Source organism: Pundamilia nyererei, unplaced genomic scaffold, assembly GCF_000239375.1.
Source record: "Pundamilia nyererei isolate P.nyererei 1_Seehausen unplaced genomic scaffold, PunNye1.0 scaffold00315, whole genome shotgun sequence".
In the NCBI taxonomy this organism is placed as follows: domain Eukaryota; kingdom Metazoa; phylum Chordata; class Actinopteri; order Cichliformes; family Cichlidae; genus Pundamilia; species Pundamilia nyererei.
The window spans coordinates 292,334-305,214 of record NW_005187716.1 but is presented as its reverse complement, the minus strand read 5'-3'; the positions used below and the strand labels follow the sequence as shown (position 1 = coordinate 305,214).

Genomic DNA, 12,881 nt, shown 5'->3' with positions numbered 1-12,881 from the left:
GAAAATGGTGTGGCATGAAACCAGAAACCTGCAGCTCTAAACTGGGTGGGTCATTTTGGTATTCCTGGACTGCTGCTAGTGGACGCCACAGCGCGTCTCAGGAAAGACGAGCAGTCCCCGCTGCAGTGGGAGCTTTCCATTTGGGCCTCGTTTTATGTCCAACATATGGATCAAAGTATGGTTCCCCCCCCAATTTTCACTTTAAGCCTGATATGGCACCAAATCACAACAACAATGCTTTATATTGTAAGGTCCTATATATAATAAGGACAGGTGTCAAACATCAAGCTGTAATTCGTACATTTTGGCGTGGCTGCAGCTGTGATCTGCACTGGTGTAAAGAGAAGCTTGTGCATGCATTTACTATGTTTTCAGCAGGTGATGTGTGAATGCGCACACAGGCAGAGATATGGAAACAGAGTCATGTCTCTTTTAAACTCAATCTAAAAGTCCAGTTAAGTTTCATTTTTATGTGCTGTACGGTAAAGGTAGACACCACCATCCAAAATCTACAAAACTGTGAGATCGTCACGTTCAGGCCTGTGACGCAGGCCCACAGACACATGTGGAAGAACGACAACACGGCTCGCTTTTACATCAGGACATGGTTCGTTGAATCTCTCGCGCTATCAGGAGATATCATGATCAAGCTGCTGTGAGTTGGCTGCGTGATACAACTGTGATCAGACGGCATTATAACCTTCTCTTCTTTTTGAGGGCTGGCTGCACGTGAGGAGGAGATGTATTAAAATAAATCACATCAATAATTGTAAATGTCTGGGTGTCTTTTCTCAGTGTGGCCCTTAACTTGATGCTCGCGCTTCAGGAGGTAATAAAGTAATATGGTTTGTATTCTCATAAAAACCAACTACCACAGCACCTTATCTTCTTCTACCTCCCATCTCTGTCGTCCCTTGTTAAGCCCACCACCTGCTCATCCTCATCCATGTCATCTCCCAGTACACCCAGCATCTCTTCGTTTCCTACCCAGCACGACTCTGAGCATCTGTAGCTCAGTTAACTGGGCAGACGAAGTGCTTAAATGGGCAGGGTGGCACCAGGAAGACCACCAGGGGTAAACTGAATATTAGAAGTCATAGATCAGGTGAAGGAGGAACTACAGGACGTCTCTGTGTGGTCTCTGCGCTGTGGTCGACCTCACAACTATTACAGCTACTTAGAGTCTAACTGACTTTATAAAGAGGAAAGAGATTGTTTGGCATTTTGACATGACTTTTGATTAAAAGTGTGATTTAAAAAATTTTTAATTATCAATCTTCATTTACAAATTTTCATTTACACAACTGATGCATAAAAATAAGATATTTTGTTAAATGTCCTTTTAAATTATTAGAAGATATTAGTTTTTAGCAATAGAAAACAGATAAGTAGCGAATCCTTAATAGAGCAACAAAATCCAACAAATATATGTTTTTGTTTTGTTTTTACTAAATAATGACCAGACTTTTCATTTTTGGTCTATTTTGAGTTATTAAAAGAAGATTATGTAAATAAAAATATTAATAATAATTAAAAACTTGACTTATAATCCAAGAAAACAAACAAACAAACAAAAAAAACATCAAACAGGAGGACAAATAAGAGGCAACGAATCTCACCATTTGCTTCCTGATTGGTGGCTGACTCGTGAGGAAATGCATTCTGGGTAGCAGCCGCTGGGAAAGCGCCGGACGGAGGAAAAACGGAGGTGGGTGAGGTGACAAACGCACTGGAGTCACCTGGAGAAGCGAAACACCCACACATGCGGCGAAATTAGACACAGATCATTAATCCATGCAGAACACATCTGTCAGCTGCTCTCAGACTGACAGTAAAAGACTGTTTCCCCGTGTCTGTACCTTACACAGAGAGCCTACAGGAAACATAAAGCAGTAATGAGCCCTGCGACCAGTCAAGAGTATAACTGCATACATGAATACGTGATACTGTTGAATAATTGAGGTGGAGCCGATGGAAAGCCCAGAGCTGCGAGGGTCTAAAGCTGAAAGGAAACAAACGCCAGGTTGTTTATTTGCATCATGAAACATCACAGCGTCGCTGAGCATTCGTTTATCCACGTTGTGGTTAATGCACCAGAGAAGCTTAACTGAGATTTCAGCTCCACGCTGAGCCTTTCCTCTTACATATCTGCCTTTGGTGGGTGAAGTCAGTGACCCGAGTAAAAAGTAACGTTGCTAGCATGAAGCCTCAGTGGCTGTGAAAGCAGGTAGCTGTGTGCGAGCTTGTGTAATCAACCGTTTAGTGTGTACACAACATACACTTCAGTGTAGCAGCTCTACGCGTCGTTTTCACTGCCCTACAGGAAAAGAAATAAAGGCCCAGCTCACGCAGCTGATCTGGAGACTAAATGTTACCCGTTAATGGGCCGAGCAGAGGGAAAACACAGGAGCGTTTTTAACTTTTAAATAAGCACAAACGTTACATTCAGACTCTGTAAGCAGGAACTAAATGCTTGAAATATGTAACCTATACACAGAGCAGAGGGATCAGTGTTTTATAACGGGCTGTGATTTCCTGTTTTTAAGTTTAGGCATTCACATGTCCTTTAAGTCACGTAGAGTCAAGCTAAAAGACAAAAGTTTGAACACAAGTGTAGGTGTGCTGCCTCCTGACAAATCCATAGGACAGCCTGAGAGAGGAAATAAATATATCAGGAAAAATGTGATCGAGGAGAATATCTACAGTTCAAGATGAACATGTCTGCATGCCTAATTTGGCACGGTTGTTGACAGCAGACTGGTTGGCCTGAGTATTTCAGAAACTGCTGATCTACTGCGATCTTCACACACAACCATCTGTAGGGTTTACAGAGAATAGTCTGAAAAAGAGGAAATATCCAGTGAGCAGCCGTTCTCAGACTGCTACGAGCTAATAGGAAGGCAACAATAAGTCAAATTACCCAGTCGTTAAAAGGGAGGTATGCAGAAGCGCATCCACTCCAAACTTGATGAGCTACAGCTGCAGAAGACAACACCGCATGTCACTGCTATCGGAACTGAAGACACAATTCCCGTGGGCTCATTAAAATTAGATAACAGAAGATGAGAAAAAATGTTGCCTGGTCTGATGAGTATTGATAACCGCTGCAGATGGCAGAGATGGAGTCAGAATTTGGTATAAATAACATGAAAGCATGAATCAAACCTGCCTTGAATCAATGGCTCAGGCTGCTGGTGGTGTAATGGTGTGCGGGATGTTTTCTTGGCACACTTTTAGTGTTTTAGTACCAACTGAGCATCATTTAAATACCACAGCCAGCCTGATTGTTGTTGCTGACCATGTCCATCCCTTTATGACCACAGTGTACACATCTTCATATAACACATCATGTCACAAAGCTCAAACATTGGTTTCTTAAGCATAGCGATGAGTTCACTGCACTCCAATGGCCTCCACATTCAACAGGTGGAACAAAAGATTCACATCGTGGATGTGCTGTGCGATGTCATCGAAGAACAAAGAACTAAAGCGGCTCTGAAGGTAAAAAGGGTTTCAACCCTACATATATTTTTTCATGTGGTAATTATTTCTTTGCCTCCACCACAGCGGTGGTTATCTAACCAGCTCAAGCTGCTCTAACATCTTAAAAAGTTGCAGCAGGAAGTTTCAGAAAGAGTGAGCATGGGGCTTACCTCCTGAGGCGTTACTGAAGGGGTTACTGGGGGAGAGGGCGACGGGCTGCTGGGAAGCGGAGCTGGAGCTGGAGCTGGAGCTGAATGGGTTGGGGAAATCTGAGACACACGGGTTGGGGGGAGAGAGACAGGGAGATAATTCAGTGTTCTGCCCGGGGGTTAACGGGTTACATTCCTGCCTATTCAAGGCAACACTGCTCTGATTTTCACAGTCTAATCTGGAGTGCTGGACTGTTTTTGAAGAGGAGGGAACTGAATGTAAATAGTGCAGGTTAACAGCAGCAATCGATGCAGTTCGCACTCGGCACCTACTTGCAAAACTTTGGGAGCTGGAGACGGTATCGACACCAGGGGAGCTGGGGAGAAGTAGAAGAAAAGGGGGGGGGGGGGAAGGAGGATCGATCAGAATTTGACCTTTAAACAGCTCCACAAGCAGAAAAGTTAAAAATCTGCCATGTTTAACAAAAGCTGATTTGACAAGGCTGCTTTTTTTCCTCTACCTGGCAGGAGTTGAGCTGGATGAGAGCCTGCTGCCGAAGATGGCGCTGTACTGCGGTGGGCCGGCAGGTGGAGCTGCAAACAAGCATTTCCACAGGCATCACAACACAACCAAACACAATGTCAGGCCCAACATGAGCCCCGGTTTACGAGCTCGAGCGGTGCTATGATCTTGATATGTGAGCAAAAACCTTTAAAACAGTCCAAACTGCTGATCCCGTGCATGCAAGTCATCACAGAACAAAAGAATTACAAACGCCCTGAATAAAATATCATCTTCATGTTCAGCTTGATATGAATCAAAAGTGAGCCGAGGCAGAAAATCAATAACCTCCCTACTCTGCCAAGCAGGGGAGGCAGCGATGACGCTGGAAAGCAGCAGAGCTTAGCAGGCCTCTCACACGAATGCTGTGCATTAAAGCAGCCGGCTTAGTTATAACGCAAACACAGCTGATTTCAAAACCTATAAACAAGGTCCTTTGAATCACGCTGTGCACGATCTGGAGCAAACACAATGAGCATAAATCAGCTGCTAAAAGCCTTGGCATTTGGAGTAAGGATGTTATGCAACCAAGCTGAGCTGACCGCGACAATCTGCACACGCGAAGCCCTCAAATCAAACTATCTGTTACACAGTGCTGGAAGATGTGCTCGGGTCTTTATTGAAGCCAGAGTGCTACTGAAACAATGGGGAAAAAGTAATCAGGTCAAGCTGAAGCAAGGTTTAATTATTCTCTGTTCAGGCAGGGAGTTTAGTCCCTCCTCCTGATTAGTCAGAGAGGTTGTGAGAGGATTAATGGGACTGGAAAAAAAGAAAGTTCTTCAGTTTATAAATTTGGATTAGTTTTCTTGAGTAAATTTTTTTTTTTTTTTATAAATCTGTGTTTGACAGGACAGTGAAGATTTTTGAGTGGGGGGCCTGGAGGACCAGCACTTTTTGGTAAAACTCAATCCACAATCAAGTGGAGAGACCGAGTCGAAAATACGAAGCCGATGGTGCAGTTCCTCTAATGGCCACTCGAGGCTCCAAACCCGATTCAATCCATTAAAATCCCCAACTTTGGTACAGAAACCTTTTCAGTTTCTACGGCCAATCCCCCCCCCCACACACACAAACACTATTACACATGGTGGGAATTTTTGTTTTATCATACCCTGCCCACAAACAAATTAAGGTTACTCGTCATCAAGGGGTGAGGTCACTTTGAGTAAAACCTGGACGTAGGCTAGCCAACTACCTGTCTGCCAGTCTTTAGCTAATTATAGTCACAGTAACTCTCAAACATGTTTGTGGTTTTGGTCCCTTTAGAGCATTTATGATGCAAATACACCTTCCTGTGTAGTCAACTGCACTCACATCCCTTACAGGAAGTGTGTGCAACAGTTTCGGTGAGTCATATTCTAATATTTATTACTTGGTGTCACTTAAGACTAATTTGCACATCCTGTCTCCGTGTGTGAAACGCTTGCTAGTCTCATGTTAGAACTTAACACTCCAGCTTCCTGTCTCTGTATGGTCACCTGTGGTTGCAATAAAACAAGGCAAAGCTAAAGTTAAGATTTAAAAAAACAAAAAAAACAAAACAAGAACAGCTATCGTCGTCTTTTATATACAGTCTATGTGCACACCTTACACGAATACAAAAAGCTGTGAAATAAATGCAACTGTGCAAAAGCCTCTGAACTACACTGATACAAAAAGTATTAAAGCTTCGACTGATAAAAACATCGTACCTGTGACCGATGTTGTTTCAGAGAAGACGCTGTCCAGCTGTGACACGGCAGCGTACCTATCCTGGGCACTGCCGCTGCTGACCGGCGGTGTCGTCTGACCGATGCCAACAGGCTGCTGTTGCTGAGGCTGCTGCTGCGGCTGGGACAGAGACTGAGGCAGAGGCTGTGGTTGGGGATGGTTCAGACCTCCAAAGTCCACGCTCAGAGACTTGGGGAAGGCCCTGAAGGGGCCCGTAGCCCCCGAGGCCGACACTGTCCGACCTGAGAGAGAGATCGCAGATTAGTATGTACTAACAGGTAGATGTTTAAAATGTGATTGTTCGAACCTGAAGCATCAAATTCAAATAACATACAATAATTCGCAAGTAACTCTCACATAACACAGCCCATTCACTACATATAGAAGCAAATTATCTCACGCCATGTAAAGATCCTCATGCTATGAGGTGTAGAAATAGCAGCATTAGCTTAGACTGTACTAAATAAAGCACACACACTCATCGTGTTTAGGGATTAAAAAAAAAAAAACACCACAGGAAAGCAGCAAGCCAGAAACGTCTTAGATGCAATTGTTAGAAGTTAACAAAAACAGGAAATGACGTTTAACATCAGTGTTTGTAGCAAAATATCAGAGTCTGGATCAGCCAGTTAGCTATGGGCATGGGATCAGAAGTTAAAATCCAACATGGTCTCCATGAAGACAAACACCAGAGCAGAATGGACCTGATGCAGCTTATCTGCTGGTATCTACATGTTTTTCCGTCTTTGAGAGCATACCTGAACTCCCTAGCATATTGTTGTGGGTGTTAAATGTGTATGGCGCGATTACAGCTGTGCCCTACATAGTTCTGAAGTGCTTCAACGCCAACGTGGTGCGAAATATCAGCGGCCCTCTGCTGACGGGGGCAGCAGCAGCAGCTCCGGCCTAAAAATAGCCCCACTTTAAACTTGTTCTTTTTCCTCTGAGGGAGGGAACAGTGTGTGTGTGTGTGTGTGTGTGTGTGTGTGTGTGTGTGTGTGTGTGTGTGTGTGTGTGTCCTTGACACTCCTAGGCTTCAGATCTGGGCTTTGAAGTGGGAAACCTGAGTGATGAAGAAAAACATTGACCCCAATTGCAGTATGTGACACTGGCCAGCCACGACTCGCTGGCTAAATGAATACAGAGTGCTGCGTCGCCTCTCCCCTCAGGCCGCTCTGAAACAAACCCCAACTCACATGCATGTGATGCTCGCTAAGCACCGCCGCGCCCCGCAGATTGGCCATCTATTATAAATGATACAGCATTGGAAGAGCTTATTGATTTCAGCATTCACACGAGCGCACACGCACACACTCAAAAGCATCGGCCGGAGATGCATCTTACCTAAAGTGAAGTGGTTTTTGAACGAGCTACTGGCTACGTGGTTGGAGAAGAGAGGGAGAAGACAGAGGAGAAAAGAGGAGGGGAGATAAGGAGAAACAAGTGAGTGCCACTGGCGTCGCATGAATCTGCCACTCGCCGGCTCTGATGAGCGGAGAGCGACATCAGTGAGAATCAGCGAAAATATTCAATGATCTTTACACCGTGAACGATGCACTGCCAAATGTTCTTGCTAGAGGCGTCAGGAATAGAACAGAGAAAGCACAGTGTCTATTTTTTAACCAGGAATCTTTCCTAAGATCACATAAGAGGAGGAACTAGCTTTCCAAATACAGCAAACACTGTGGCACTTTACTACACAGCTGGTAGGAGACACATTAGTAGTAAACTTGTGAAAGCCTTCATAAGTTTACTACTAACAGTGGCACAAAGCATCCAGTGGGCGGAGGGCACACCTGAAGGCCGTGGAAGGGCGGGGAATGAGGGACCGTGGTTCTGACCTCCCAGTGTTGACGACAAAGAGCCTGGTCGCTGTCTTTCTATCCCACACAGGGTGGGATCTGCGTAGGAAAGAAACAAAAGATGCATTAAAAACAATTTTAAAAGAAGAGATAAGCACATGACGATGCCACAAACAAATCTTCCTCTCACCTTTCAGAGGGGGGTCTCTAAAGCTTTGGGAGCGCGACGGCCGAGCCGTGAACGCGTCTGTCCGCATGTCGGCGGGAGAGATGGCGGGGGCTCGATCCCAAGACGGCAGCTGGGACTGAGACTGGAGGATGAGAGATCGAAGGAGACAGAAGAGAAGCAGATGGAGGGTAGAAAGAGAGACACAAAGCCAGAGGAAGTGAGTCTCTTTCATCCTTTCTCAATAATTCATAAGCAGAGGCTTTGAAGCCGAGGCTACCTGGCCCTCCGACTGTCCGAACCATCAGTCTTTGTCTCTGTGCCGCGGCGAATTCAGGTCATTTCTTCACTTTCTATCCTTTTTTCGATACCCTTTGAAAATCTCCTCTGCTTTCCCTTCCTGTTTTTATTTATTTATTTAAAACCACACACGCATACCACCCTCGTCTTCTCACTTTCACTCCCCTCACTTTACCTCCACCCATTTCACAGACAACTACCACACCTTTAGCTTCTTACCAGTGGTCTCGTGGCTCTGGCATTTGGAGGCATATTATGGGATAGCCCCTGGCTCGCTAAGGGACCATGAGAAGGGGGCATAGCCTGAACCCCTGGACTCCAAGGACCCTCCATATCTCTCCGGTTCTTACTTTTGGAAAAATGCCTGCGAAACACAAATGATGCAGTGTAACTAACCAGTCTCATTAGCAACACAATTAAAGCTTGACATCTGGTCATTTATTTGCTAAACAAGAAGATTGAGAGCATTGTCTAAGCTTGAAAATAGGCAGCTATTAGCCTTCAGCTAATTTTTCTGAGCAAATATCTCTTATTCAAACATGGAAAGCCTAACTTTAACACAACCCTAATTAGCTATTGTTTTCATTTTACTTTGTGTTCCCTTTTAACCTCTCAAAATGACTCTTTTTACAGTTACACTTTTAAATATGTTTATTGCACAAGCAGAACAGCCAAATGCTAGCAGCTCTGTAACACAATAAAAACTGAGCTAAATGCTAACGTCAGCATGCTATCATGCTCAAAATAATAATTCTAATTAATTTTCTTTTTATAGCTATTTGCATTTGTACATATGTACAATACTGAAAGGGTTTTTATTTTTACTCATATTACCCTTTAACAGCAGGAAGTACAGCACTCTGCTAATTAGCAAGTTTGCTACTTTAGTTTTAAATATTAGCATGCTAACATTTGCTGTTTTTATTTTAAGCTGCTCTATTTTAAACAGACTAACATATTTACTCAATAATGGTGCTAATTAAAAAATATTGTAAATAATAAACAGTCTTACTGTAAAAGGTTTTATTTTGTTATTTTAAAGGCTTTTAACTATTAACATGCAAACTTGAACATTTGCTGGGCTTTTTTAAACCGAAAAAATTTATTTAAAATAAATAAATGAACTGAATAAAAATTAAGATGCTTTTCTCTGCTTCCATCAGCATATATTATAATTTGGTTATATGCAGGCGGAGGCCAAGCTCTCACCATTTTTTCTTTTCATATTTATCTTGAAGGAACTCTTTGAACTTCTGTGAGTCCTTCATGTCGGAGCAGCCGTCATTCTTTGGGTCAAACACGCACAGCCACGTCCTTCTGCCCACCTGAAGACACACATTTCCAAGAAGTCACATTAAAACCACGCTGCTTGGGACCGATCCATCAAAAACAAAAAGAGGGTTAGTGAGTTTCCGATTCCCTGAGTAGAAAATGAGAGCAATCCCTGGTTTTTGTTTGACATTTAATCTCAGAGAGTCTCTCAGATATACACACAGATTTTCTCATCAGTGACTCATCTCCGGTGCAAGAGTGCAGCAAATATTACTGGCAGCGAATCATGACTGACCGGATCACTCTTCAGAGGATGATGAGAAAGGAAAAGCTGGACGATGCACACCTATGCCTCTCTGCACATTACACTTGACTCACTTGACCAACAACAAGCTAATAAAAACTGATAAGCACTTGTGCTGATAGCCTCAAACTCTTTACCACTTACTGGTATATGCTCAGCAGAGAGAGCTGCCTGAACCAGTGGCTCCCGAAGTGGATGCTGTGAGGAGGGGGGGGGGGGCCTTATGCAATCCAATCACATTTCAGCACCAAAATGAGGTTTAATTAACTTGGTAATTAAGTTTTCAAACTACAGAAATAAACAATAATTACCATAATAATCTAAGTTGAAGTAATTGTAGCTCAACCAGCTGGACTGATTGGTATTATATTAATATGGAAGTTGGAAAATATATCAAAACTTCATTTTGATGACGTGAGGGTTTTATTTCTTTTTATATCGAATTTCTAGGTTTTTCTGGACCAAGACAAACCGATTTGAAGCCTTCATTTAAACTCTAGAAGATAATGTCAGGCTTTGTTAAATAATAAGTAATAAGAGATATCACTCAGTACTGACAAAAATAGCTAAGCTGCATAAAATGAATCCTAAAATAGCCTGCTGATCTGCACCACTGGTCAATTTTCCAGGTTTCTACAAAGAAAACAGAGCGATATCATTAATACTTCCAGTGTTTCAATAAAATGCACTGCTGCTAATGATGCGCTATTCCCAGAATTGTTACACGAGAGTAGAAACATTTAAAAATTTAAAAGGATTTCAAGAGCTGGACAAGGTATTTGTCCAGCTCTTGAATCACAAAGTCAAAATCATAAAGTTATAAAAAATAAAAAAAAGAATGTTTAGTTCCAACACACTCAGGTCAGATAAAGGGGGAAGTGCTTTTTATATGTTATTATAAAAAGGCTGTACAGGTACGGCCCACTTTTGGATCTAACTGTAGCCCAAACACTCAAATAAGTTCAACACTCTTGGCATAAACAAACACTGAGTAAACGGCAAGTTCACCTCTGTACCATCCTCTGCCTCAGCTCCAACTGTTATCAGTTACAATCCTGCAAACGGCCGCTTTTCAATTCTCATATTAATTGTTTAGTTTATTAAAAAAAAAAAACATCACACAGAACGTTTGGTAAGAGACACGGTCGTTTTTCTTTGCATTTACATAAATATTTGGATGTTTTATTTGGCTGGGTCTCTGTTGTGAGAGGGTTCGGATGTCACCAAACCCTGCTAGTTAAATAAAGGTAAATAAAGGAAGAGATTTTGATAGGGTGCTTTTGTTTGACTTTTGGTTAAAATGGGGTCTGTTCAGAGTTTAAACCCTGGTTTTAAAAAACACACACACACAGAAAGGAAATAGATCGTGGTTTTGTGGGACATAAAGTGCCCCATCCTTTTGTTTCTTGGCACAGTATGAGGTTGGCACTAGTATTCCCCCCCTTCCCTCCTCCTCGTCCAAAAAAAAAAAAAAAAAAAAAAAAAGGCACTGCCACAAAGACTGGTTGGACTGGTAGTCTCAAGGGGCGTTTCACATTCCATATCAGAACCACAAACAGACAGTTTTAACCTTGAATTTGGACCAAAGAAGAGGGAAAAAAAAGGAAATGGTAGCTGATGTCCTCGGACGACTCCGCAGTGTCAACAACAGGAAGAAATTACATTCAGCTGCACGTCTTTCTTTTTTTTTTTTCCTCAAAGTTTTCTAAAGTGAAGCAAACACGATGTATCGGGCCCCCAGCTGGGACTTCACTCACCTCATTGCCATGGTTTTGGAGGAATTCTACTTCCTGTTGGGAGAAAGTTGTCATGGAGATGGACTTGACTCTGTGGGGAGGGTTGAGGCCTCTCCTGGGACACAGAGGAGAGATGGATGAGTCAAATAAAGGAGAGAAATGGGAAGATTTGCAGTCAGCCCTCACCTCTAAAGACAGCACAAAGGGGATGGAGCAGGTGGGAAAGGAAATATATCTGACACGTGACCGTGAATCAAAGGACAGATTTGTTGTGGAGAAGACAACATACACACACACACACACACACACACACACACACACACACAATCGTGACAGAGAGAGACACATGTCTTCCAGAAGCTCCTATTTTCTTCATGCTGGGGACATAAAGTGGGACACTGTTGTACATGTGCAAGATTGCGCAATGACGCACACTGAGTGCCGAAACCGTCTTCCTGAAGAGGAGTGCCGGGGACTAGGCTGAACATGCAAAACAAAGTGTGACAGCACACAGGCGCACACACACTCTCTCTCTCACTCACTCACACACGCCCACATTGAAAAGGAGCCTAGAGAAAGAGAGAGAGAGAAGAGAGAGAGAGAGGTGGTGTCAAACCTGCACCATGACGAAATGAAACGTAACTCAGAGCTGGAAAATGACCAGCTAGCGGTCTGTCGGTTATCAAGCTGTTGGGAGACACGCACGAGAGAAAGAGAGGGAGAGAGACAGAGAGAGGTAGACACTGCGTAAATTAATGTGTGCACACATCCTCGGCTGTTGCATAGCACCAACAACCCCTGTTAACGTCAGGAGAGGGGAACCAAATGATACACATTTGTCCGTGGCTGGGTGGTGCACGGCGTAATCTAAGGCCTGGTACTTTTACTCTATCAGTATCTGGCTGCCCCTCACACTGATGCTAAATGTGCAGTAAATAAACCCCCCACACACCCCTCCCCACCCCCGGATGGGGCGGCGGGGTTTGCACTCACAGCATTCCGGAGCACGACGTGCAGACGAAGCTGCCCACGGTGATGTCGGTGTAAGTCACCCCGGGCTGGTTGCACTCGAAGCAGTGTTTGTTTACTCCAGACTGGGCCAGCTCCCGGACCTTGCGGGCGCAGATCTCTTGGTTGTCCCGGTGCTTACGGTTCGACATTTTTTTTTTTTAATTATTCTGGTCGCCGCCTGTCACGCAGGCTTCCCCCCCTCCCCGGTTAACACTCCGCGGTCCTCCTCCCGGATCCCCTCCGTTTACTCCAAGGAGCACCTCACGCCCGCATTATGGAAACGCTTTTATGCGGCTTCACCCCAAACGCAAGGCTGCACGGACTAAAGGCGCGTCAAGCCCTGAGCGACCCACCTGCAGCATAGCGGAAGCAGCTCGGGATACCTT

At 43.9% G+C, this 12,881-nt stretch overlaps 1 protein-coding gene across 1 annotated transcript in view; it reads right to left on the bottom strand.

Moving 5' to 3' along the window:
* The window catches only part of agfg2 (ArfGAP with FG repeats 2), a 32,043-nt gene extending 19,162 nt beyond the window's left edge, over positions 1-12,881 (bottom strand). Inside the window, exons 1-12 of the mRNA XM_013915513.1 lie at positions 12,478-12,881; positions 11,506-11,599; positions 9,382-9,497; positions 8,392-8,536; positions 7,897-8,017; positions 7,701-7,805; positions 7,249-7,281; positions 5,886-6,146; positions 4,154-4,226; positions 3,966-4,009; positions 3,654-3,752; positions 1,618-1,739 (exon numbers count right to left, since the gene is read on the bottom strand). Coding sequence (XP_013770967.1) covers positions 1,618-1,739; positions 3,654-3,752; positions 3,966-4,009; positions 4,154-4,226; positions 5,886-6,146; positions 7,249-7,281; positions 7,701-7,805; positions 7,897-8,017; positions 8,392-8,536; positions 9,382-9,497; positions 11,506-11,599; positions 12,478-12,644 — 1,380 coding nt within the window. The 5' untranslated portion in view covers positions 12,645-12,881. The remainder of the gene's footprint in view (positions 1-1,617; positions 1,740-3,653; positions 3,753-3,965; positions 4,010-4,153; positions 4,227-5,885; positions 6,147-7,248; positions 7,282-7,700; positions 7,806-7,896; positions 8,018-8,391; positions 8,537-9,381; positions 9,498-11,505; positions 11,600-12,477) is intronic.